Source organism: Hyaena hyaena, unplaced genomic scaffold (genome assembly GCF_003009895.1).
Source record: "Hyaena hyaena isolate Hyena2069 unplaced genomic scaffold, ASM300989v1 scaffold_162, whole genome shotgun sequence".
In the NCBI taxonomy this organism is placed as follows: Eukaryota; Metazoa; Chordata; class Mammalia; order Carnivora; family Hyaenidae; genus Hyaena; species Hyaena hyaena.
In genome coordinates this window covers 2532411-2559316 of record NW_024080795.1, presented here as the reverse complement: position 1 = coordinate 2559316, position 26906 = coordinate 2532411, and the positions used below count along the sequence as shown (strand labels likewise).

The window sequence follows — 26906 nt, the reverse complement described above, 5'->3', positions numbered from 1 at the left end:
TTGAGAAGGCCCCACCTGCCAGTTTGCTGGTGGACAGGCCACCTTTTTGCCCATTAGGCTTGAACAAATTGGTACCAGAGTAGTAAATTTAATTTGGTTGCCCTGAGCCACTTCAAAGAGTAGAATTAGCCACTGCCCTACAGCATTTTAGCTGTCTTTGTGTCTATAGACATGCTTTTCAGACATACCTTTTCAGCTTAATAATGGAAGTTTTTTTTTTTTTTTTTTTTTTTTACCAAACATTGCAATCATAAAGGGCCTCGAAATATTCATGTGACCTTCATATCTTTCCCTAGCGTCCCACAGCTAAAGAACTTCTGAAACACAAATTTATTGTAAAAAATTCAAAGAAGACTTCTTATCTCACCGAACTGATAGATCGATTTAAGAGATGGAAGGCAGAAGGGCACAGTGATGATGAATCTGATTCTGAGGGCTCTGATTCGTATGTACAAATCATTTCATTGTTATGCAGGTAGCCTGTTTGAACATTGCATATCTTCTAACCAGTATCCACTATGCTTTCTCTAGCATAAAATGGAAGCCATATTTTCAAGTTTTATAGTAGAAACTGTAAAAATCTTTTAAAATCACAGTCTGTGCAGTACAATGAATTTGGAAACATTTTTTTTTTTCTTAGAAGTGAATTGCTCTAGTTTTAAATGGTCTCGGTCTAACCCCTAGTGGATACTTGAGTATATTACAAAATTTTGGAACAAGATTCTATTAAAAGTGTTACATCAGTTTGCCCAAAGTGATAAGGGGCTATGTCTTCTCATACTTTGGAGGAAACCCGCAAAATCTTTCTGAAGCACTGACCACCAGGCCTTTCCCACCCCTTGGCCATGTCCTGAACTGTGATCAGACTGATATATTTAAATATTCATTTATATGTGATTTGGACCCTCCTAAAAAGGTGCTTTTTAACTGCAGCATTTACATTGGCATCTTATCTTCTAAGTCCATAACTAAATTTAGACTAGGAAAATCTGTAGGTTATACCAGAATTTACTCTTCACTGTCTCAATTGGCACAAAGGCAACACCAGATTTCTTTAGACAATACTCTCAGAGTCCTGCCTTTATGAGAAATTGCCTTACTTTTGAAAACAATAAAAAATACCAGGATGATTTTTGTGCCTTGTTTTAATGGTTTGTTGGCCTTAGGGGCCATAAGTAGTGCATGGAACTTTGAAAAAGAATCCAAAGGGGCACCTGGGTGGCTCAGTTGGTTAAGCGTCCGACTCTCGGTTTTGGCTCAGGTCATGATCTGATAGTTTGTGAGTTTGAGTCCCACATTGGGCTCTGCATTGACAGTGTAGAGCCTGCTTGGGATTCTCTTACTCTTAAAATAAATAAGTAAACATTTAAAAAATTTAAAGAATCAAAAGCCACACTATAGGCGATCCTGATCCAGTCAGTGGGGAGGGGTGTGGGCGGACCTTTCTATATGGTAAGAGGTCTCCACATGTGATCCCGATGCACACTTAAGAGTTAAGAATCACTGCTCTTCTACCAGGTATTGTGGTATCTACCTAAAACTAAGATCACATCCTTTTTTATACTATGATTTTTGTCTGTATTGGGACAACTCTTCAGAGTGTGGCTGCATTGATTTGATATTTTCACCAAGCTGAATTATTTAGGAACTTATATTAGTATTTTGGGCAATCTCTTTAGGGAATCCACCAGCAGAGAAAATAATACTCATCCTGAATGGAGCTTTACCACCGTGCGAAAGAAGCCTGATCCAAAGAAACTACAGAATGGGGCAGTATGTACATGGAGATGATCACTTACTTCCTCTTGATAGCCTCTGTTGAACTATGTAGAGAGATAATGATAGCCAAAAATTATTAGAATTTAATACCCCTAGATGCCTGTCTACCTCCTGGTGTCTGTAGTATGCTTCATTTGCCATTAGTTTTGAGCTAATTAAATAAAGGCCATAGAATCATTTAAGTGGCCATTGATATGTTTTTAAATGCATTTTATTTAGAGATGCATAAACCCAGTGGAATTATGGATATCTATTGTAATCTGAGAAGCTAGAGGCCTTCTGGATGATAGATGGGAATTAGTGATGAGTAGGAAGGAAGCCTGGAGATGTGCCTTATTGGGTCTTTTGGGAGGGAGAATTCAAATTAGTGTTCACTTGTTATGGAGTAAGAAAAACATGAATGGTTATTTTAATTTCATGTGTATAATCTATATTATTTGTTCAAAGGAGCAAGATCTTGTACAGACCCTGAGCTGTTTGTCTATGATAATCACACCTGCGTTTGCTGAAGTAAGTATGTATTCATTAGCTTTGGATATCTGCGTCAAGAAGTATAGTAATTTTAAATGTTATTGCTATTGATTCTTTCTCAGCTTAAACAGCAGGATGAGAATAATGCTAGCAGGAATCAGGCAATTGAAGAACTCGAGAAAAGTATTGCTGTGGCTGAAGCCGCCTGTCCTGGCATCACAGATAAAATGGTGAAGAAGTTAATTGAGAAATTTCAAAAGTAAGCTTGAAATGTTATTTAAAATTTTTATTTTGTCATTTTCTGTTGGATTTTAGTTTATGATGCAATAGAATTACCTTGATTCAGTCATTGCAATCTTTCCTAATTATTGAGTCACTTCTTAAACAGTGGTATCTTTAAAACTGTTTTGTTTGTTGCCCATCTTAAACATTAGCTTTCGGAATTATTATCTTCGGGCATTACAGGTTGTTTTCCACTGAATGAAATGGCCTGTTTTGTTGTTTTTCTCCTCCGCCTGATAGCAGGAATATAAACAAAAGGTTGTGGAGCATATTTTTTTTCTTCTTTTTTATGTCTTTATTTTGAGAGACAGAGACCGAGAGTGAGCAGAGGAGGGGCAGAGAGAAAGGGAGACACAGAATCTGAAGCAGGCTCCAGGCTCTGAGCTGTCAGCACTGAGCCTGATGCGGGGCTTGAACCCACGGATTGCGAGATCATGACCTGAGCCGAAGTCAGACTCTTAACCGACTGAGCCACCCAGGCGCCCCTGTGGAGCATATTTTTATTTGGGCCCTTGTAAATACCATTTAGGAATGCTTTCATTCTTTCATTCTCATCACACTACTATTCACATAGTTTCCAGTGCTAAAGTTTAACCCTGTAAGAAAAGTTAAGGGAAGGATTTTAAGAGGAGGAGGTCACTGAAGACTATAAAACGTCCTTATGATTGACTTCAGTTTCCACACTGTCTCTTGAGCTGTTGGTTTAACTTCAATAAACTTCATACATTTCATTTGCAAATTCTCTTTTTAAACAAGACTCTGTATGCATGCACAAACACACAGAACTCCTTAGCTCAAACAAGTTATAAAGCCATACTAATTCTAGCCTCAATCCCAATATATCACTTCTCAGTGCATCTTTCTTTTGAAAAAATTTTTTTTAGTTATGATTTTTGAGAGAATGAGCAGGGAAGGGGCAGAGAGAGAGGGGGACAGAGGATCTGAAGCAGGCTCAGTGCTGACAGCAGAGAGCCCCATGCGGGGCTCGAACTCATGAACCATGAAATCATGACCTGAGCTGAAGTTGGGCACTCAACCAACTGAGCCACCCAGGTGCCCATCGCTGCATCTTTCTACTTGTTTTTGTAATTGTGATGCCACTGGGATCAAATTGGAACAAACTATATAGCCTATAAAATCATGTACTCTGATGGATCTTCTGTTGGATGAAGCATACTTGTACACATAAACTAAAGCTCTTCTTAAAAATCCCATAGATTTGGAGGCATCTGGGTGGCTCAGGCAGCTAAGTATCTGACTCTTGGTTTCGGCTCAGGTAGTGATCTCACAGTTCGTGAGTTCGAGCCCCGCATCAGGTTCTGTGCTGACAGTGTGAAGCCTGCTTGAGATTCTCTGTCTTTTTCTTTCTCTCTCTGCCTCTCTCTCTCTCTCTCTCTCTCTCTCTCAAAAATAAACAAACATTTAAAAAGACCCAATAGATTTTCATGGACAACTTCCCACTCTTTTCCAATTTGCAGACCAATCAGTTGGAGATGGTAAAATCAGATATAGAAGGGATTTTTCAAATTCTTTATATTTTAACCTCTACATGAGGAGATTCAGTAAGAGAATTTGGTTTGCTGAATCAGTTCCTTCATTACAGAGTTTATATAGCTGAGAAATATAAACATACATAGTTATATATCCATTTAAGTTTTTCTTCATTTTATAGGTGTTCAGCAGATGAATCCCCCTAAGGAACTTCTTATTACTGGCTTCTATTTCATACAGAGCCAGAGAAACCCACCAAAGCTACTTAAAGCTTAACAATGCTTAACTCATGAGCTACATGTGCCTTTTGGATCTTTGCAACACTGAAGATTTGGAAGAAGCTCTTCAGCTATTTTGTGATGGTGTTTATCACTTTATATCTTAAAGAGATTATTTTGTAAGGAATAACTTTTAATACTATAGTTTCACCTGTATTCTACTAAATGTTGAGATACAGTTTTGCTTTTAGGTATCATTATTACTTAAGTTACTGTGATGAATACCTTTCATGTTTTGATCTTTAGTTAACTCTACACTCAAGAAACATACAGGTCTTTCAAAGTCATCCTAAATATTCAACATTTGTAAATCATCAAGCCTCAAAACACTTTTTTTTTAAACCAAGCATATTCTAAAAATGACTATGGGTGGGGAGGTGGAAACAAGTCTTATCTTCTTAGGACAGAAGTTTTTAATAAGCTCTTGGAAATGAATCCCAGAAAAGTATTGACTCTTCTACCAAGTTGGTATGATATCCCAGGCAGCTCAATGATAATCACATTTGAGAGCCCTGTGTTTGAAGCATTTATAGGCAGCATGTAGCAATAGTATTTACCTTCTCTTTTAGAAGAGGCTATTATCCCCCATTTAACATGGTTGAAAATTTAAAGCAATACTAATTAGCCAAGGATGGGGTTTTGGCAATACTAGAGGAATTGGGCTTTGTTTTGAAAATCTTCAATTAATATCACATATTATATGCTTGGATTTGGGGAGCTTAAAAAAAGCTGATAATCATGTGATTAAATACCTGATAAACAGGTATGAATATAACTTACACCAGCATATTTTTGTCATGGTAGTAAAATGTCCTATAAACTATTTATACTTTTTTGTTCTTCATAATTATCTAGTACATAAACATCGTTTGTTCATTTTTGAAAGGGTATTTAAATAAGCATTTTCTAGTTCATATGAAAATAATCATAGTACAGAATGATCTGTGTCCATACAATGTTAAGTTAGACTGTACAGTTAATTAGCTGTTATATTTATGGTACTGTTACATGGGTAATACCTTTTTTCTTTTAAATATATATATTATGCATGCCTAAGTTCTGAACTGGGGCTATATTTTCAGTAGTTATAGAATTATTGATATTAATTAGTTTTGATAGTTAACATCTGGTTGTTTAGATCTGCGCAGTTTGGTTTTTGCACAGAAATCATTTCTACAAACCTGAATAATTGCCAAATATTAGAAGGAAGATGTTCTTCAAGTAAAGAATACAGGTTTTAGTCAAAGTGGCCATTACCTCCTCTTTTTCTGTAATAATACAGACACTTGAATAAGTTGTGGTCATGTCATATGCCAAGAAAATTCATTGGTGCCTATACTGTAACAATTACTTTTAACACATTGTATTTTGAAGTAATGATTCAGTTGAAATGTTCACCTGCTATGGAACTGAAAGTCAGTTACAGTTTATAATCTATAGAGGTCTAGGAATAATTTTGCAACTCATGTCATGGGTTAGATGAATATTTTTGTAAAAGCAAAAGTAACAAATTTATAAATTGATTATTTGAAACTTGACAACACAGCTGCATCATGGGTAGGAATTGTACTGCTTATTCATTATAGTTACTAGTTCTGTAAACTGTTTCTACGTGAAACATACTCCAGTGTTGTGGGGGGTTTAAAAATAAATATTTAAATTTCCTGGTTCTCAAAGGGGTTGTGGTGTCATATTTTAATTATTTCAAATTTTTTCTCCTTTGCCCTTTAATTTGCTGTTAGAAGTTTAACACCAACGTCTCCATTAGAAACTAGAAGGTATTCTTCATATTCAAGCATTGATAATAGCAATAGTGAAGATTTGCCCTCCTGTCCTGATGAAATTATTGATAGAGTCCTCTTTCACTCAGAAATGTCCTAGGTTGGACAATAAGTTATATGGCCACCCTAACGATAGTTTTTTTAGGAAATCATACACAGACTTGAACCCTATAGTTCTTTTTGGAAAACAAATTTCACAAAGACTTCCAGGGTTGAGATGAGAAATAGCATATAAGCCTAAAGGAATATGAGTTTTTCCTAGAGAAAAGGTCAAAGATGAACTTAATATAGCTTTGAGGATCTATAGCATTAACACATAGGTAACGGAGCTTCAGTATATTCTTACTATTAAATAGCTTCTCTTGGGGCGTGTAGGTGGCTCAGTCATTTAAGTGTCCAAGTCTTTATTTTGGCTCATGTCATGATCTCATGGTTCATGAGATAGAGCGTCAGCCACATCAGGCTCCATGCTGACAGCACAAAGACTGCTTAGGATTCTCTCTCTCCCTCTCTGCCCCTCCCATGCTCCCGCTCTCTCTCTCAAATGAATAAATATACATGGATGGGTAGATAGATAGATAGATAGATAGATGGATAGCTTTTCTAGATTTGTGAGTTAACTGGGTAGGATTTCAGGAACAGGGAAAAAAAGTGCTAGAATGTGGGCAAGGGCTAGAGAAAGGGATATTAGGATATTTTCTGATGTAAGGACAAGGAAAGTAAGAAAATGATTCCATCCATCTTTTCTCCATTAAGTCATATATAAAAATACCTTCCTTATGTAATTGCATCATTTCTTTGAAGTTAGTACCCAACATTGTCTTGTAAATATGTTGTACTTATCATTAAAATCAATAAACGAAGTCCTCAGAAAATAATGATGTAACCTCCAGGGGGAATAGTAGGGAAATTCTGAATGGGTCAAGAATAGAATCTCGGTTCACGAACTCAGTCTGATTTTGGCACAATCCTTTTTCTTTTCAGTAATGGCAATTCAACCACTTCATCCCTGACTATACATTTTCACCTGCCTCCTTCCTTTTTCTTGTTCTCTAACTGTCCCTTCCTTTAGTAATAAACCAGAAGTGATTATTTCTGAAATTGCTTAAAACAAAATGAAGACTCAGGGGTGCCTGGTTGGCGCAGTTGGTTAAGTGTCCACCTCTTGATTTCAGTTCAGATCATGATCTCACAGTTTGTGAGATCAAGCCCCACATCAGGCTCTGACAGTGCAGTGCAGAATCCCTGCTTGGGATTCTCTCTCTCCCTCTCTGCACCTCCTCTGCTTGCTTGCTCTCTCTCTCTCTCTAGACAAACTTTTAAAAAGAATAATAAAAAATGAAGATCATACTTGAAACTTATTTTTTTTAATAAATGGATGTTCACCACTCTTTATTAAAATTCTATTCATCTCATTTCCTTGCCTACATACATGCAAAAAATCCTAAGTCTTGGAGGAGAAAGATAAACCAACATGTTGACTTTTATCTTTCACTACATGTAATAGTTAAGAATAGAGAAATAAGTCAAACATTGTATCTTCATCAGGCATATATCTGGCTTTAGAAATTAAATCATGAATTTCTGAGGTTGAGAATTCTTCCAAGTCCTAGATGCATCATAAACTTGTATTCTGCTTAGAGGATGTATGCCACCATCTTATTCCTGAGATACTGGAGGGCCATGCTCCCCCTAATATATGTTATAAAAATCAAAATCTTTAACATATCACAGAAACATTTTTACTGGAACCTTTAGTCACAGTATGGTTTAAGAACAAAATGACCAACATAGTCACACTCTACTAAATCACTAAAGGACTTCAGAAGCCAATTCTATATGCCAACCCACACTGTCCCCATTCTTCAGTGTAGAAGAGCGTGAACTTCATTGATAATGTCTCTATAGGGAAATGTATCATGGAGCTGACAAATGGCCACCTCACCACACCACAGTGCTGGTGATGAGAAGGTATGTTCGAGAGTCACTTCGGAGGAAATTGAAGAGGGGAGCTTGAGGAATGAAGCAGCAGCTGGATCTTTCATAAGCTAGGTGCCCAAACTCAGGAGATTCCCTTCTTAATGCCAATGAATAGTAACTAAGAAAATGGTTTGTGCAGAAGGTTCCTTTTCTGTTTTTTAACCTAAGTTGGCAACATGGAACTGGCCCAGGAATGTTCCTGGCATTCACACTTTTAAGCTAAAAAGTAATTACATGGTTTTAACAAAGTCCTGTCTTCAGCAGTCGGTGTGCTGAAAGAATTGTCTTCGTCTTCTTCATCTAGCTGTAGACTACCAGAAGATAAGCGGATTCTGGCCATGGGTGACCTTATCCCTTTGCCATACAAAGAGTAGTAGTCTGATTTAAGAATTTCTGATTCCGAATCACTGGATTCACTAGCTATGTATCTTTCTGCTGCTCCCTGATCCATTAAAACTGTGGGAAGCTCCTGCTCTGCAAACATGTATGGAAAAAGGTCAGCTTTACGACTCAGAGTAGGACAAGGCCCTAAAGGTCTAAATTCCGATCCAAAAGGAAAACGGATTGTTTTCATATCTGATTGGCTCTGGGATCGTTTAGGGGTTTGCTCCTGAATGTTATATGCAAACGCATCTTCTAAATTTGGGTCTCCCACTTCCAGACCTACATTGATGTTGGTCCTACCACTGGTCCTGGCCATAGCTTCTTTGAGTCCTTCAAAGTCTTGCTGAAAGCTTTTCATTCTGACATTCCGTGGGCTTCTTTTGGCTGGCTTCACTGCAGCGGGCCCTGCACAGCTGTCTGGCCTTTCCGTTTCCTCTGCCAAGATCGGTGACCGTCTGGGCACCTGGGGTGGTCTGTCCACGTAAAAAAAGACTTGGGGAGGCATAATATCGACCTGCTGACCAGTACAAGGAATATAGGGCACATCTGTGTAAGTCAGCCGCCTCGCTGGGCTCACTTTGCTCGTGAGGCCAGAAGGTGTGCTCATGTGATTGTCAGCAAACTTACAGCTTGGCTGGAAGGAGCTCAGAGGACTCCTTTCCTCGAAGTAGTCTCTGGGATCAGGGTCAGTATTAAAGACGGGGTCTGTGTAAATAAAAGGGAAAGAGGAACTGCTCTGGGACTGATGTAACAATGTGGGGTCCGCCTCTGGTTTGGACCGCTCCGGCGCACCTGCAAACGTCCCCTCTGCCGCGGAGCTCCTCCTCCTCCTGTCCAGCACGGGCTCTGATGCACGCCCCCCATTCGCGTTTCGGTAGTACCCATCGCCATAGGCTAGTCTCAAATCTTCCACCTTGAGAGGGAGGACATGTTGGTGAAAGAAGAGAAGAGCCATTTGGTGGGGGTGGGGGCAGGGATCCAAACTGGCCTCGAATTTCCCAAAGGTATTTCTCACATGGTCATTTCAATCCATGTTACAGTCCCGGGTTGATAAATATATACAGGCAGGGCAATAAATTGTACCATATCCCAATCCGTGTGCTAAAAAATACACAGGACCCTCTCCTTTCTCACTGCCACCCCAAGCCCAGCCTCTGAGTTCTCCATGTGCTCCAGCAAGCACGGTACTTTAGGCAGGGCTTTTGCTTTCTGGTTCCAGTTCTGCCTTTGACTTGCCATGTGACCTTAGGCAAGTCTCCTAACCTCCTTGCTCCAGCTTCCTCCCTGTTTTCTGCAAAATGGTGGGAAGAAGGGCTATGATGGCATGAGAGGGTCATATATTAGATGGTACCTTCAAGCATTATACCTCTGTGACACTTTTGAGATAAAAATTGCGTATGACCTGAATGAAGACATGAGAGTTTGTGAGACCTATAATTTTTTTTTAAGGAGAGCCAAAGAAAAGTAATTAACATGGTTAATGCTATAAAACTCAAATGAAGCCATCATCTCACTATTCCAGAAGAACAGCACTTTGTTCTTAAATTGAGTGACAAAATTACACAGCAAGAGTACTTTAAAATGTTAACCCAAGACCTTATAGCTCCCTCTAAGCCTTAAGATTTTCATTAGGTGAAAAAGAAAAGCTTTTAGGTTTAAACGTGCAACACCATAGAAATTCATTTGGATCTGCATTTTTCAATATGTTAGCAATACAAGTTGCTATTTAAAGATGTGCCAGATCCTTCCAGTCTATAAGGTACACACCAGTGGCCATTTATTAAATGGTCTTCTATCGGCTGGAAAGGCTGAGCTGACAGACCTCCCTAGGAAGCTAGCCTATTCAAACAGAGTCACCTTTTTACACACTGGGAGATTCTGGCAGAATCAATTCTTAAAAGCATTTGAAATGTAGATGCATTACATTTATCTAAAGAAGAAGGAATTTTCAGAAACCTTACTTGTTTTGATACATCAGAGAGGAGGTCTGGTGAGGACCTGCACTGTCGTTCATGGTACTGAGATGGGTAATGTTTCCTGAAATCCCCAAACAGAGAAGGAATTGAAATGGTCTTCATGCACATACAGAACACATATCATTCTATACATTCAACTTAAAATCAACATGAGAGAGAGAAAACCATGTACCTCTCAAATGGCAAGCTCCTCAACCTCCCTTTCTTTCCATATTCCAAAAGCTGCCGTTGGGTTCTTCCACTATTTTAAGAATGAAATAGACATTTTTTAAAAACAAATTTAATGTTTATTTTTGAAAGAAAGCAGGTGTGAGTGTGTGTGGGAGGGGCAGAGAGAGATGGGGACAGAGGATCTGAAGTGGGCTCTCTGCTGACAGCACAGAGTCTGATGAGGGACTTGGACTCAAGAACTGTGAGATCATGACCTGAGCCGAAATCAGATGCTTAACTGACTGAGCCTCCCAGGTGCCCCTAGATAGACATTTTATTAACAGTAGCCATAGAGTAGGCTACTAAAACTTGAAAGCTTCATTTACTGCTGAAGTCAAGAGTCCACACGAATGACATAAGCCATGAATCTCTGATTGTCACAGTAATTAAGAATAAGACCTATTTATCCAAATATCAGGCATATATCAACCTCAACTACTCAGACCCCAGGAAATTTTTAAAAGAGAGCCTAAATATCCATCAACTGACAAATGGATCAAGAAGATGTGGTTTATCTATACCATGGAATACTACATGGCAATGAGAAACAATGAAATCTGGCCATGTGTAGCAACATGGATGGACCTTGAGGGTGTTATGCTGAGCGAAATAAGTCAGGCAGAGAAGGTCAGATACCATATGTTTGCACGTATAGGTGGATTAGGAGGAACTTAACGGAGGACCATGGGGGAGAAGAAGGGGAAAAATAGTGGGGGAGAGGGAGGGAGGCAAACCATGAGAGACTCTTGAATGTTGGGAACAAACTGAGGGCTAATGGGGGTGAGGGAGAGGGGAAAGGGAGTGATGGGCATGGAGGAGGGCACTTGTGGGGATGAGCACTGGGTGTTATATGGAAACCAACTTGACAATAAACTATTTTAAAAGAAGCTTCTGAACAGGACTATATAACAGTTAAAAATTCTGGCCTTGAAAACTAATATACTTTTCTATGAAGGCCTTTTCCCTACCTCTAAATTTAGATACAATTTCTTTTTTTTCTTAATGTTTCTTTAAGTTTGTTTATTTATTTAGAGAGAATGGCAGGGAGGGGCGGAGAATCCCAAGCAAGATCTGCACTATCAGTGTAGAGCTCAACGCAGGGCTCAAATTCAGTAAACCACGAGATCACAACCTGAGCCAAAACCAAGAGTTGGATGCTTAACTGACTGAGCCACCCAGGTGCCCCTATACACAATTTCTTTTTTTTTTTTTTTTTTTTTAAATTTTTTTTTTAATGTTTTTTTATTTATTTCTAGGAGAGAGAGAGAGAGAGACAGCGTGAGCAGGGGAGAGTCAGAGAGAGAGGGAGTCACAGACTGAAGCAGGCTCCAGGCTCTGAGCTGGCAGTCAGCACAGAGCCCGACGCGGGGCTCGAACCCACGAACTGCGAGATCATGACCTAAGCGAAAGTCGGATGCTTAACCGACTAAGCCACCCAGGCGCCCCACACAATTTCTAATAAGGCTATTTATCTGGTTTCCAAATTCATGACAGAAGAAAAACAGCAAACTAAAACAGTAGAAGAGGTTTGCTTCCAGCCAGACACCCACCAGCAAAGAAAGCCAGCTGAGAGAAACACAAAAGCCAAAAAAGAAATCACAAAAATAATAAAACCCAAAAACTCTGAGCCATTTATCACTGGGGTGCAGGGACTGACATTCCTCCCCCGCCCTGAGGCCATCACTGCACTACAGCTGCCTGCACAGGTTAGTAAGTGATGTTTATAATAACTCAGGTGATTAAGAAAAGGGCAAAATACGCTCAGTATCATCTGTTTAAGAAGGTAGGAATTTGTAAAATACATTTTGGAAGGATTCCATCAAAAATATGTATGTTTTTAAAATCTCAATTCTTACTGAGGCAGGCTTCCACTATTTGAAAATCCCCTATGGGGAATATTCAATTCGGATTTTTTTTTTTTTACATTAATAAGAGTTCTGAAAGCTTCTTCCAAAGAATTACTAGGCTGATGTGTTCAAGTAAAACAAGATCTTGTTTTGACCTCGCTTCCGTTCCTCTAAAGTGTTACCTGCCATAAGGAGCCTCTGCTGCCATATTGCTCAATCTTTTGCCTCCCTTAGCTCCTCCAGTGTTTTCTCATGCTCTCACCTAACCACCACCAAACAGATGTTCTTAAGCTTCCCTTTCCATGTCTTGCATAGATGTTGCATATAAGGAAAACAATAGGTTCATTAAATACGTCTTCTCAAACAGTATCTGTCCCTCGCCCCCCATGCTTGTCAATATTCTGATCTAACCCCTTGCTAGGAAGCTTCCCTCCTTCTTCCCAGTTAGGAAATATTGAACTAATATGTCACACGGAGAATGAGCCATAAAGGGTATCACCCTTTAAGTGACTTAAATGGATTCTGTATTGCTTCCAGAATTCAGCTCCTCCTACTGCCTCCCATGTTACTGAAAAGAAAGTATGTGTACAGTTTGCCTATGTGCAATAATATTTAATTACCTATAGCGGAAACTGGAGCCCTTGCTGCAGAGTAGAGTTTTGGGCTTTGATTTGGGCTCTTCAGAAAGTCTGAAGAAAGCATGGTACTCCACACAAGTCTTCCAGAAAGCCTTGCAGGCATCTCGGCTGGCCATGGTGAACTCCAAGGTGTCCTTGCACAATGCCTGTAAAAACCAATTTCCATCAAGCAAAACATCCTTCAAGAATCTCAAAGAACTTCAAATCCCAATGCTTTCCAAACTATTGGACCAGGAGCCCATGCAGCTTCTGATTTTCCACCTGGCTCCCTATAGGCTTCACACCTACTAAAACCAAATGATTGGCCACCTTCCGAGGAAGGGACAGGGCCACTGCTCAAAAACAGAGCCTTCTCTGAGAAGCCAATCTCACTTTGCAGCCCCCTCACCTCAAACGCTTTTTTACCCCCTCTTCTCTGCCAGGAACATTTTTATGAAGTTGTAAATTAGTTTAAAATTAACATCAAAGGACATCCTTTCAAGGTGACGAGAAGTTATAAATGACCAACAGGAAATGGGGTTGGAGGGAAGAGAGGATTTCCTTACAGATGGTAGGCTTTATAGGATGATTACATGTATAGGAGTCTTTTCTAACATACCAGCTAGGAACACTTTGTCCTCTCTATGCTGCCTTGTTCTACAATGCTCTGTATTACTCACTTAGCATATTCTAATCAGCTTTAGGGGAGCTTAGCCTTCCAGACCTAAAGTTCAAGTTTGCTCCATCCCCTGACCCACTATATAACCCCATTTGGCCACGCTGCATGCAGTCCTATTTTCTGCTGACCCTTCCCACCCTTCCCACCTTTTTTTGTTCCTTCCCAGGTTTCTACATGCAGCCCTGGGACACGCCACAAGGTTCATACTGGATACAGTCTCCTAAACTGCTCAAACACATGCTTTTATGTAAGGCTAATATCCAGAGGATGAAGCCCAAGCTACTGAATCTTCTGTGGGTCAAAATATGAGTTGATACACATTTTTCATTTCCTTTATAGTCACAAAAGACCATCCTTTGTAGCATCTTTGTCTCCCCCTATACAAAGCAGCCTTGACCACCAATTCCTTCTTTTGCTTAATCTACAACCACAAGTCCCTAGATCCTGCTTCGGGAAATAGTAGGTGTTCAATTATTTTTGTTTAATGAAGGGGGATGAAAATACTTTATAAAATGGGGCAGACAACATCAAATTAATATGTCCATAGTCCTAGATCTGTTCACTTCCATTTGACTTCTCAAATCCCTGAAAAAATAATGTTTTTTTTAAGGAGACTTGTCTTTCATTCCAGCCACCCCATTTTCCTACTAGTTTATTCATTCTGAACTGCCAATAGGATTTCTTGGTGTTCTGCCTCAAGTAAAAATATGACTAATGCTCTGGTTTATTTATGTAGAGGCAAAAGAGGGAGTACATCACCCCTCAGGGCCAGCCAGCTTTCACCACCCACATTCAAACCATTTGCTGAAACAACCAAGAAATCCCAAGTGAACAGAAAGTAGAATTTATTAGAAAGCTACTTACCAAGATGTTGGCATGAAGTTTGATGAGAAAATGCTTTCTCTTAAAACTCAACTTGCGGATTTTAGCCCAGTTGAAAGTATTGATCTTTGTATTTCCCTATAATGAAACACATGGCAGACTTGAAGGTGAATGTCAGCAAAAGCCGGTTTGGAAGACAATGAGAGAGAACCTGCTAGAAAATGCACGTCTGTGCATAGGACCATCCTTGATCTGTCTCTTGCACAGACTGATCCTGTTGTACGAGGCAGATGCTATGGCCACAGAAGGCATTCCAGGTGGACACAAGGCTGCTCCAAAATGCCAGCAAGAAGGAGTATACCTGGGAAAGGTTCCCAACCAGGATAGGGAGATCATAGTAGAAACGGATTACTGCAATAGCTTCTCTAATCCCACCCCCTTCCTATGTTTCCATATTCAACTGCCACTCCATTTATTCAAACACCTCCAATAGCTCCTCACTGCATGCATCATCGACTCTAAACACTTTTGGCTGGGTTTCTCTGACTGATCCTAGAAAACAGTCTTCCATCCAACTCTGTACCTTCCCTCCCAGAGGGCTCCTCATTCTCCTTACCTAGAATTGCCTTCCTCATAGCCAAGATTTCTTGCCAGTCTGGCAGCACCCCCTCTAAAGTATTCTGTATAACTATGGCAGCCTACACCCATTTCTAACTCCTCTTAACTCCCTGGCTCTCCTGAACACCCCAAACCATTTAGTTCTTTTAGTTGGTTAGTTGGCTGATTGGTCGGTTAGTTTATCTGTTGGTTAGCTGATATTTGTTCACATGCTTCAAAAATCAAAGGTATACAAAAATATAGACGTTGAGAAACCTCGCTCTTACCACCATCACTCCTATCTTTGTCCCTCTGTCTCTATCTATCCATTCTCTGTAGATAACCACATTTATTAGTTTGCAGTATATAGTTGCACAACTTCAAATAAATGTGATAAATTAGGTTTCGATTACTTACTGGCTGCTACTGGTCACTATTTCTCTGGTCTCTCCAAGTAAAATGGGAGTATCTTAATTATAGGAACCATGGGTCATGCTTGACGCCAGTTTCTTGATTATGCCATCCTTTACCCCTCTTAGGGCCTTTCTCTGTGTGTCCTTTGGAACCCCATCCCTCACCTACCAATCCTATCACTTTGATCTGGACAACTTCCGTCAGATCTTAGCTTAAATGTTGAGGTCCTTTCACATGTGTTACCATAGCATCCCACACTTCTTCAAGCACAAATACATTATATTGGTTTAAAAATATTTGTTTAGGGGTGTATGGGTGGCTCAGCCAGTTAGGCATCTGACTCTTGGTTTTGGCTCAGGTCATGATCTGACAATTCATGAGATCAATCCCCACTCTTAGGATTCTCTCTCTCTCTCCCTCTCTCTCTGCTCCTCCCCTGCTCATGCTCTCTGTCTCTGTCTCTCTGTCAAAATAAATAAATAAATAAACAAATGTTTAAAAAATAATAAAAAATAAAATTACTTGTTTAATTATCTATCTTACCCCTATTAGAATGAAAGGTCCATGAAGTCAGGATCATTCCTACTTATCTCTGTACCTCTAGTGTCTGGCACAGGGTGGATGTATGATAACTATACTGACAGAGGTTGAATGAATAGATTGCTGCCCAACTCTAAAAGTACTCAAACCCATTGAATTAAACTTAAAATTAAAATGGATGAATTTTATGGTATGCAAATTATATCTCAGTAACGCTGGTTTTATTTAAAAAAGAAAATTAGAATACAATGAATGAAGAACACATAGAAAGTACTCAGTACCTAAGTATTCTTTGACTGGATTTGGGGTAGGACAAAATAGACTGGGGTTACATGATTCCACACTGCCCCCAGAAGTATTCACACTGGAAGAGATCACAACTGCCATGATGGATTTGCTCTTCTGCCCTCCCCCATTTTCTCCCATGCAGGAAGAAATGGCAAGGGTCGGGGCTTAGAGGGGAGTGGATAAAAACTACCTCCTGGGAGAACAGGTATGCCTGTGACCCGCTAGGTCTTTTGCCATCAAGTGTGACTCTCATGCCGCAAAGTTTACAACCAGAAAAATGAGAAGGTCAAGATTCTTTTAGCTGAGTCTGTACCTGATTCCTTGTGACTTACTTCAGTACTCTAATTTGGTCCTGGGGGTCAGTGGGCCCGAGCTCATCCCTTCCTCTCTCGCAAGTGATTTTTTCCCAAACCTGTCCAGCTATCTGCCCATCATTGTTTGTTTATTTATTTTTAAGAGAGAGAGAGAGAGAGAGCGAGTATGAGCAGGGGAGGGCAGAGAGAGGGAAATCTTTCTCTTTCTCTTGGAAAGAGAAAATCCCAAGCAGGCTCTGTGCTGTCAGCGCAGAGCCGGACACGTAACTCAAACTCATAAACCATGAAATGAAATCAAGAGTCAGATGCTTAACCAACTGAGCTACCCAGGCACCCTTCTGCCTATCATTCTGAAGGTTATGCAAGTGCTCTTGAACTTTCAGTTGTGTCTAAATTCATTGAATGTTCACGCACATGAGGAGACCTAATAGACTAGTCAGGTTCCTTGGAGTGAGGATTCATGATGACCGAGGACCAGAGAGGCCTGAGTTGGTTTTTAATCTGAAAAACAAAGTCCTGAGGAAAGGACAAACCAGTAAACAGAAGCAATTGCTGGCACAGTGGGCTCTAATTCCCTACCAGCCGGCCCTGGGCATCTCCAGTGGAACAATAACTGAATGAGAACAACACATTTTGGACCCTTTGGGTTATTTCTGGTGGATTTGGACAAGGTGAGTGCACTTTACGTCACAGCCTAAGCCTTCAAGATACCAAAATCCCTAATATGTGAACTCCTCTGAGTTAACACAGTTACAGACCATAAATGGAGGCAAAGCACATCAAGGGGAGAAGACTTACCCAAGACACTTGCAAGTGTCTCCTCCCTTTCTGGCAGGTAGTAATACTGAGGGGTGAGGTCACTTCAGGAATGGACACCCACGTTTGTGCAAATGTAACCCCCAAAGCCACAGGACTTTAAAGGAAAGAGTTGTTACCCGTAACACCAGTACTCCCATGTGAGCAACAGCCAGGTGGATCTGCATCCCTTCACCATCACTAGCGGGGTGAGGCCTGATACCGTACATATCCAGCTTCCTTGCTACATCCAGGAGCAGAATGTCAGATTCAGCCGGGCTCCTGCTGCTGCAAAGGGAAAGAATTTGTGAGCCTAATAAATGGAGCAAGAATGACACCTGCACCCTAAGGGCTCCAAGAGGAGCTCAGTGTTTTCTTGAGCTCAAAGCTTCTCTGACTTAAGGACTTGCTTTAAAAAAAAAATATCTTCATGTTTATTTTCAAGAGAGGGATCAACAGAGCACAAACAGGGGAGGGGTAAGGAGAGAGGAAGACACAGAATGTGAAGCAGGCTCCAGGCTCTGAGATGTCAGCACAGAGCCCGACGCAGGGCTAGAACCCACAAACTGTGAGGTCATGACCTGAGCGGAAGTCGGACGCTTAATCGACTGAGCCACTCAGGCACCCCAGGACTTGATTTTAAGAGCCTGTCCCCAGTGTCAGTGTTCCCACTAGTGCAAGCAGGTGCCTGATGAAGTACTTACACGTGCTTCTGATGAAAGTGCATGATCTTGCTCTCTAAACAGTCTTGGTTCGGTAAGTACTGGGTTTGTGCCAGATGTTTCTTATCTGTTTCTTCATGAAAGTCTCCTAGTTCTGCTGCATGACAGAAAAGTGATACTTTTCACATTCGCATTTAGGAGTTAAGCAGTGGGGCACCCAGCAGACTCTCTGACCTCCCCCAAACAGCCCCTTCTTTGCAACCAATATAACACTAGGCCTCCCATCCCATGATTTATATATATTTATGTTTTAGGTTACGGGTGGAACTAACTGGGTCTTTTTCAAATCAGAAGCAGTGGCTTGCTATGAAGTCTCAGTACAGTAAATCACAGCCAAGATGTAGGACTTAAAGTCTCCAAGATCACAGATGAGTATTTCATTAGTTTCTTCTTCCACATTCTGTTTATGATCTCTTCTTCTTCTCATCGGTTCCTGTTATGGGATGAATTGTGCCCCCCACAAACCCCATCAAACTCATACGTGGAGGTCCTAAACACCCGTACCTCAGAATGTGACTGTATTTCGAGATAGGGCCTATAAAGAAGGCATTAAATTAAAATGTGTCGGTAGGGTGGGCCCTAATCCAATCTGACTAGTGTCCTTACAAGAAGAGGAAATTTGAACACGCATAGAGACACCAGGAATGCAAGCGCACAGAGGAAAGACCAGGTGAGGATACATCCAGAGGGCAACAATCTGCAAGCCAAGCAGAGAGGACTCAGAAGAAACCAAAACTGCCAAACCTTCAGCCTTGGATTACTAGTCTCCAGAAGTGTGAGAAAATACATTTCTGTCATTTAAACCACCTAGTCTTCTGGTATTTTGCTATAACAGCCACAGCAAGCTAATACAGGCCCCTAACCTCAACTCTACTCTGATCATACATTATCCAAAAAGGAGCATATAAATGCCAAGTACAATGCAAGCCAGTCACAGCCATTCATCACTCTGTATATTGGGAAGCGAGTAAAACGCTAGCTATCTGGAATCCCCAAAAAAACGAATCACTCTGGAAATCATTCTGGCTTTACCAAATCATTGGCAGTTTATCCCTGATCATAATCTACTCTTTTCTAGATGTCTCTAGCTTATTGTTTTAAACATCTGTCATGACACAATGCCTACAAAGGTCATTGAGGTGTACAGGATTATCTGCTCCTACAGTTAATAGCTTTGAAATGTTTTGAAATTTGAATTACTGTGTCTTCTTTATCATTTTTACACCTCTCCCTCTCTGTCAGATTGATATGAATCACTTCCTGGCCAGTGACTTCCCCTAAAAAGGTTTCCACTTGGTTCTACTTCTAACTTCTAACTGGGAACCTAGATATCCAAACCTGTTAGTGTTTTATGAATTGTAAGAGTAAATGGACTCTCCATGGAATCCTTTGGTGCTCTACTATTGACTAAAATACATGGACATGGGACACTGATTTTGAGTGCTGGAAACTTATTTTCTCTTCTCTCTTGATTTTCTTTTGTTTTTTAATGTTTTAAGTTTATTTATTTATTTTGAGGAGGAAGAGGCAGAGACAGAGGGAGACAGAGAATCCCAAGCAGGCTCTGCGTTGTCAAGGAGACAGACGCGGGGCTCAAACCCATGAGATCATGACCTGAGCCGAAATCAAGAGTTGTATGCTTAACTGATTGAGCCACCCAGGTGCCTGTCTCTTGATTTTCTGTTGCATTTTAGACAGGTGACATGCTCACTGAGGCATATGTGTATGTTTTTTTAAGTCACATTATAATGAAAATCCTTATATAGCAAGCTTTCTTAAGAAAAGACCAAATAAATGGTTCTTTTCTTTTTTTTTGCCAAAATTGATAACTGTACAAATCTCATTAAAACACAAACAGGCCCATATGATTTCAGTAATTAATTCTATCAAATACTCAGAGAAGATATAAGGACCAATTTTTCACAAACTCTTCCAGAGAATAGAAGACATAATACTTACAAATTCATTCTATGAGGCCAGTGTTACTCTGATACTGAAACTGGACAAAGCCATCACAAGAAAACTACAGACCAATATACTTCATGAATACAGAGGCAAAAATCCTCAACAAAATACTAGTCAACTAAATCTGGCAACATGTAAAAAGGATTATACATCATGACCCAGTGGGATGGATCCCAGGATTGCAAGATCAGTTCAACATGTGAAGATTAATTAATGTAATATACTATGTCAATAGAATAATGGATAAAGAATACATTATCATTTCGGAAGATGAAGAAAAGGTCTGGGAAAAATCCAACACCATTTCATGATTTAAAAAAAAAAAGGAGGGAGGCAAACCAAACCATGAGAGGCTCTTGAATGCTGAGAACAAGCTGAGGGCTGGCGGGGGTGGGGGAAAGGAAGGGAGTGATGGGCATGGAGGAGGGCACTTGTCGGGATGAGCACTGGGTGTTCTATGGAAACCAACTTGACAATAAACTATTTAAAAAATGTTTTTTAAATTCAACAAACAAGGAATAGAAGCCAACTTCTTCAACCTGCTAAAGGTTATTTATGAAAAACCTGTAGCTAACACCGTAATCATACTAAATGGTGACAAACTGAAGGTTTTCCCCTATGACCAGAAACAAGGACATCTGTTCTTGCCACTTCTATCCAGCATTGTACTAGTGGTTCTAGTCAGTGCAATGAAGCAACAAGAAAAACTATAAACAATTTGCACCACAAAATAAGAGATAAAATCATCTTTACTGGGGTTCCTGGGTGGCTCAGTCATTTAAGTGTCCCTCCTACTCTTGACTTCAGCTCAGGACATGATCTCTGGGTCATGAGTTTGAGCCCTGCATTGGACTCTATGCTGACACTGTGGATCCTGTTTGGGATTCTCTCTCTCCCTCTCTTTCCCTCTCTCTCTGCCCCTTCTCCACTAGTGCACGCTCTCTGCCCCCTTAGAATAAATAAATATTTTAAAAAATTGTTTTTACTTGTAGTCAATGTGGTTAGGTGTGTAGAAAATCCTAGAGAATCCACAAAAAACTCTAGAAGTAATATAGGAGTTCATCAAGGTAGCAAAATATATCAATATACAGAAAACACTTGTATTTACATATACTAGTAATGAACAATCCAAAAATGAAACTAAGAAAATTCCACTTATATAGCATCTAAAAAAACAAAATGCTTAGGAATAAATTTTACCTAAAGATGTGGAAGGCTTGTATACTGAAGATTATAAACCATTGCTAAAAGAAATTTTTAACAGATCTGTATAAATGGAGAGATATTTTGTGTTCATGCATTATAAGACTCAATATCGTTAAGATGGTAATTCTGCCAAAACTGATCTATAAATTCAATGCAGTCCCCACCACATTTTTTGGTAGAAGTTGATAGATGATCTTAAAATTTACAGGGAAATGCACAGATGCAAAGTAACCGAAACAATTTTTAAAAATAACAACATTGGAGGATATACATTTCCCTATTTTAAAACTTAATACAGGGGCGCCTGGGTGGCTTAGTCACTTAAGCGGCCGGCTTTCGCTTAGGTCATGATCTCGCGGTTCGTGGGTTCGAGCCCCACGTCGGGCTCTGTACTGACTGCCAGCACAGAGCCTAGAGCCTGTTACAGAGTCTGTGTCTCCCTCTCTCTCTCTGACCCTCCCCTGCTCACGCTGTCTCTCTCTCTCTCCTAGAAATAAATAAAAATATTTAAAAAAAATAAAACTTAATGCAAAGCAACAATAAATCAGATAGCGTAATAACGGCATAAGGACATAGAGATCAATGGAACATAGTTAAGAATCTAGAAGTAAACCTTTACAGGGGCGCCTGGGTGGCTTAGTCTTTTAAGCGTCCGTCTTTCGCTTAGGTCATGATCTTGCGGTTCGTGGGTTCGAGCCCCGCTTCGGGCTCTGTGCTGACTGCCAGCTCAGAGCCTGGAGCCTGTTTCAGAGTCTGTATCTCCCTCTCTCTCTGACCCTCCCCTGCTCACGCTGTCTCTCTCTCTCTCCTAGAAATAAATAAAAATACTTAAAAAAAAAAAAAGAAGTAAACCTTTACATTAATGGTCAATTGGGGTTTTTTTGTTTTGTTTTGTTTTGTTTCTTTTAAGATTTATGTATTTATTTATTTATTCTCAAGTTATTTAACATACAGTGTTGTTTTGGCTTCAGGAATAGAACTCAATGATTCGTCTCTTATGTATGACACCCAGTGCTTATCCCAACAAGTGTCCATCTTAATGCCCATCACCTATCTTCCCCCCCAGTCCCCTCATCAACCCTGTTTGTTCTCTGTATTTAAGAGTCTCTTATGACTTGCCGCCCTCTCAGTTTGAAACCGTTTTTCCCCTTCCCTTCCCCCATGCTCTGTTAAGTTTATCCAGTTCTACATATGAGTGAAAACATCTGACATCGGTCTTTCTCTGACTGACTTCTTCACTTAGCACAACACCCTCCAGTTCCATCCGTGTTGTTGCAAATGGCAGGATTTCATTCTTTCTCATCGCCAAGAGGTATTCCATTGTCTATATAAACCACATCTTTATCCATTCATGAGTGGATGGAAATTTGGGCTCTCTCCATAATTTGGCTATCATTGATAGAAGAGCTATAAACATTGTGGTGCATGTACCCCTTCAAAACATTATTTCTTTTAAAAAAGATACCAAGACAATTCAATGGGGAAATAATAGTTTTTTCAATAAATGGGGAAAATAGACACCCACATGCAAAAAAAAAAAATGAGGTCAGATCCCTCCTTCACAACATACACCATAAAGCATACAAAACAAAACAAGAAAACCCTCAAAATGGGTCATATAGCTAAGTCTAAGAGGCAAACCTGTAAAAGTTCTAGAAAAAAACATAGGAGAAAATCTTTGTTACTTTAGGCAAAGAGTTCTTAGATACAACATCAAAAGCATGCATGATCCACTAAAACATATTGAGAAAGGGAATGCTGCCAAATTAAAAACTGTTACACTCCAAAAGCCAGGATTAAGAAACAAAAAGTCAATCCACCAAGTTGGGGGGAAGTTTTTCAAATTATATATCTCATAAATGATTTTTAATCAGAATATATAAACATTTGGAGCACCTGGCTGGCTAAGTCAGAATAATATGTGACTCTTGATCTTGTGGTCTGAGTTTGAGCCCCACATAGAGATCAGTTTAAATATATATATCTCAAAATTCAATAAGAAGACAATAATCCATTTTAAAATGGGCCAAAGTTTTGAAAGGCATTTTACCAATAAAAACATAAGAATTGTTATTAAGCAAATGAGAAGGTGCTCCACATCCTTAGTCACTAGGAACATGTTAATAATTATAATTGCAACAAGATAGCTCTTCATACCCAGTAGAATGGCCACAACCAAAAAAAGTAGACAATACCAGCTATTGGTGAAGATGTGGAGAAATTAAAATGCGATACATTTCTGGTTTTATTGTTACAATTTGGAAAACAGTTCAGTTTCTTACAATTTTAAACATAAATTTACCTTAAAATGAGGTAATTACCCTCTTAGAAATCTATTCAAGAGATACGAAAACATCCAAACAAAAATTGTACATGAATTTTCATAACATTATTCATACGAAAACAATACAAATGTCCATAATCAAGTACATACATAAATAAAATGCAGGGATGCCTGGGTGGCTCAGTCAGTTAAGCATCTGACTCTTGATTTCAGCTCAGGTCATGATCCCAGGGTTGTGAGATGGAGCCCTGAGCTGGGCTCTGTGCTGAGTGTGGAGCCTGCTTAAGACTCTCCCTCCCTCTCCCTCTGCCCCTCTCCCACTTTCAGTCTCACTCTCTCACAAATTAAAAAAAAATGTGGTATGTCCACAAAATGGAATACTACTCAACAAAAGAAAAGAACAAACCGCTGCAATTCATGCTAGAACTTGCACAAATTTCAAAAAATATTATGCTGAGTGAAACAAAGCCAGATCTAAAAGACCACATATTTTATCATTCTCCTGAATTGTCTAGAAAAGGCAAATGTACCGAAACAGCAAGTAAATTAGTGGTTTCCAGGGCTGAGTATGGGGACAGGGACTGACTGCAAATGGGCACGAGAGGTCTCCTGACATGATGGGAATGTTCTAAAATTGGATTGTGGTAATGGCTGCACAACTTTGTAAATTTACTAAAAACTGTTGAGTTGTAGTATGAAAAAGGGTGCATTTTATGAGACGCAAATTATACCTCAATAGAAATGTTTTAAAAAATAAATTACACACACACACACACACACACACACACACACTCACACAGTCACACCAATCTTTCTGTTTATTAAACACAAGACCCTATGTTGGCTCCAGGGAAACACAAGAACACAAAGACTGTGCTGGTTTTTAACTCCATGCAAGACTATGACAATCTAGGAAGAGACCTACAACATACACATGAGTAAACATCATCAGTAAAAGAAGGCAGCAAATGTTATGAGCACCTCCACTGTGACCATGCTGGCCCAAAGTATCATCATCTCTCTCTACTGCAATACCCTCTTCTCTGGTCTCCCTACTTCAGCCATTCCATCACAAGGTCTCTTTTCACCCTGGAAGCCAACATGGTCCTGTTAAAATCTAATTCAGATCATTTTACTCCTCTGCTTAAAATGCTTCAATGGCTTGCCATCTCATTTAGAGTAATGTTCTAGGTCTTTAATATGCTTTTAAGGCCCTCCACTATTACTCTCTCCCCTCTCCCACAGCTCCATCCAGCCACAAAGCCTGCTTAATATTTCTTCAACAACCCTGGCACACTCTCCCCGCAGGCCCTTTGCACAGGATGTTCTCTCTGCCTGGAACAACCTTCCACCAGATTTCTGCAAAGCTTGCTCTCTTACCTCCTCCAAGTCTTTATTCAACTGTCACATTCACAGTGAAGTCTAACCTGACAATCTTACTGAAAAACTCAGTACCTACCCCCAGAATTCCCCAACTGCCTTCCATACTTTATTTTCTCCAATGGACTTATCCCCTTCTAACATACCTTATATATTTTCTTATTTTGGTTATTGTCTGATTGTCCTCTACTGCCGATGTGTGAACTCCACGAGAGCAAGGGATTGTGTCTGTTTAGTTCATTGCCATGTTCCCCATGCCTATAACGGTACCTGGCATGTGGTAGGTACTCAGTAAGTTGTTGCAGAATGAATGCCAAAGAAGAGTTACTAAGAGCATTCACAAAAGGGATGTGTAGGAGAGACTTAAGCAGATGAGAAGGTCAGAATGTGGAGATTCTTGAATGCCTAGAACATAAATATGGAATGGATGAATAAATGAGCAAATGAACGAGCAGTCTGGTGATGTTCTCTGCACACAGCATTAGCATCCAGTGAAATAGTCTGACCTATGGATTGTGTGGAGCTGACTCATTGAAAATTTAGCTTTTTCTCTACAGAAAAAACTTGCACTGACAAAATATCCCCTGGAAAAGCTGAAGTCCTCTCTGCTACGCCTGAAATGGCCACTAGGGAATGCCCAAATACATAATACTAAACTATTCGGGATGAAAATGGGGTCCCCAACTGGGGAGCCTAACAGTCATGAGAGGCTGTTGGGGAGCCCCAGTCATTCACAGGTTGATAATGAAAAAGGAGAAGTCTTCTAACATTGTTTCGTCTATATGCCTTACCCAGCGCCCACCAAGCCAAGCATTCAAAGCCCATCAATATGGCGTGTAGTTTTCAGCCACCCGTCCTAAACAGACCCTATGTGTGAGCTGTATTTGAGCTACATCTCTGTATATATGACTTCTTGTCCCACCACAATTTTGTTTTTTATGCTGTCTTCTCTGCCTGTCACTACCTATCTGATTCCTATGTGTCCCTTTAAAGACCAGAGCAAAAGCCACCTCCTCCAGAAGCCCTTCCTGATTACTACTGCTCTCACTGCGCACTGCATTCTTGATATCCTGGGGCTGTGGTCACCTGTCCCAGTCAGCAGTCTCTTGGTAAACACTGATTTGGACACTGCCCTTATCCAAGCACTTCATTCTGGAGTTCCTAGTGAAATCAGAAATCTACCAGCTCTGGACTGTCAGGAAGGTCAGGGACAGAGGTCAGAAATGAAGTCGAGAAACAAGACAATATACAGCGTTATTATCCTGCAAAACTGGCAAAGAACAGTCTATTCTTGGAAGGCCTCTCTAGAAGAGAAAGAAAGTCCACTGGCCACATAAGAAGAAATACAATATCGAGTTGCCTCAACCCCACCCTCAGTGCTGCAGGAGAAGCCTGGCTTGCCCAGCTTTCCCCCCTCCCAAGCAGGCTCCCACTGTTCCCCAGGTCTCCTTTTTCCTGCCTTCATTATTCAGCCTAGTCAAACTACTTGGCTGCTATCAAATGGGAGCTCTAATAGACGCCTGGGGCCTTTTTCCCTTTTAGCCTCTTTCCACCTGCTGTACTCTGTGCTTTGTTCTCCAGACTCATGATAAAGAGCAACACAAAAAATCCCATCAAACACGACAATGTGCTGCAGAAAGCACGTACCAGTAATGTATCCTGGGGCAAGCAGAGAGAGTGGAGCCTGCCTGGCAAGATCCATGCCTGGACAGATTAGTCCAAACCCCCTCCTGGACAGCAACCCCAGGCCGGGGGTGGGGTGGGATAGGGGGGTGAGAGGTGGGGGGAGCTGGAGGTTATACCA

At 40.3% G+C, this 26906-nt stretch overlaps 2 protein-coding genes across 3 annotated transcripts in view; one reads left to right on the top strand and one right to left on the bottom strand.

The window, feature by feature from the left end:
- The window catches only part of STK26 (serine/threonine kinase 26), a 54451-nt gene extending 48481 nt beyond the window's left edge, over nucleotides 1-5970 (top strand). For both annotated transcript variants that reach the window (XM_039239889.1, XM_039239890.1), the window contains 5 exons: nucleotides 297-445; nucleotides 1680-1773; nucleotides 2227-2289; nucleotides 2373-2509; nucleotides 4205-5970. In XM_039239889.1, the coding sequence (XP_039095820.1) occupies nucleotides 297-445; nucleotides 1680-1773; nucleotides 2227-2289; nucleotides 2373-2509; nucleotides 4205-4229 (468 nt within the window). In that variant the 3' untranslated portion in view covers nucleotides 4230-5970. The remainder of the gene's footprint in view (nucleotides 1-296; nucleotides 446-1679; nucleotides 1774-2226; nucleotides 2290-2372; nucleotides 2510-4204) is intronic.
- A 2306-nt stretch (nucleotides 5971-8276) lies between these two features.
- Nucleotides 8277-26906, bottom strand: part of FRMD7 (FERM domain containing 7) — a 46827-nt gene continuing 28197 nt past the window's right edge. Inside the window, exons 7-13 of the mRNA XM_039239852.1 lie at nucleotides 18250-18364; nucleotides 17686-17833; nucleotides 14640-14735; nucleotides 13100-13263; nucleotides 10595-10663; nucleotides 10408-10483; nucleotides 8277-9359 (exon numbers count right to left, since the gene is read on the bottom strand). Coding sequence (XP_039095783.1) covers nucleotides 8277-9359; nucleotides 10408-10483; nucleotides 10595-10663; nucleotides 13100-13263; nucleotides 14640-14735; nucleotides 17686-17833; nucleotides 18250-18364 — 1751 coding nt within the window. The remainder of the gene's footprint in view (nucleotides 9360-10407; nucleotides 10484-10594; nucleotides 10664-13099; nucleotides 13264-14639; nucleotides 14736-17685; nucleotides 17834-18249; nucleotides 18365-26906) is intronic.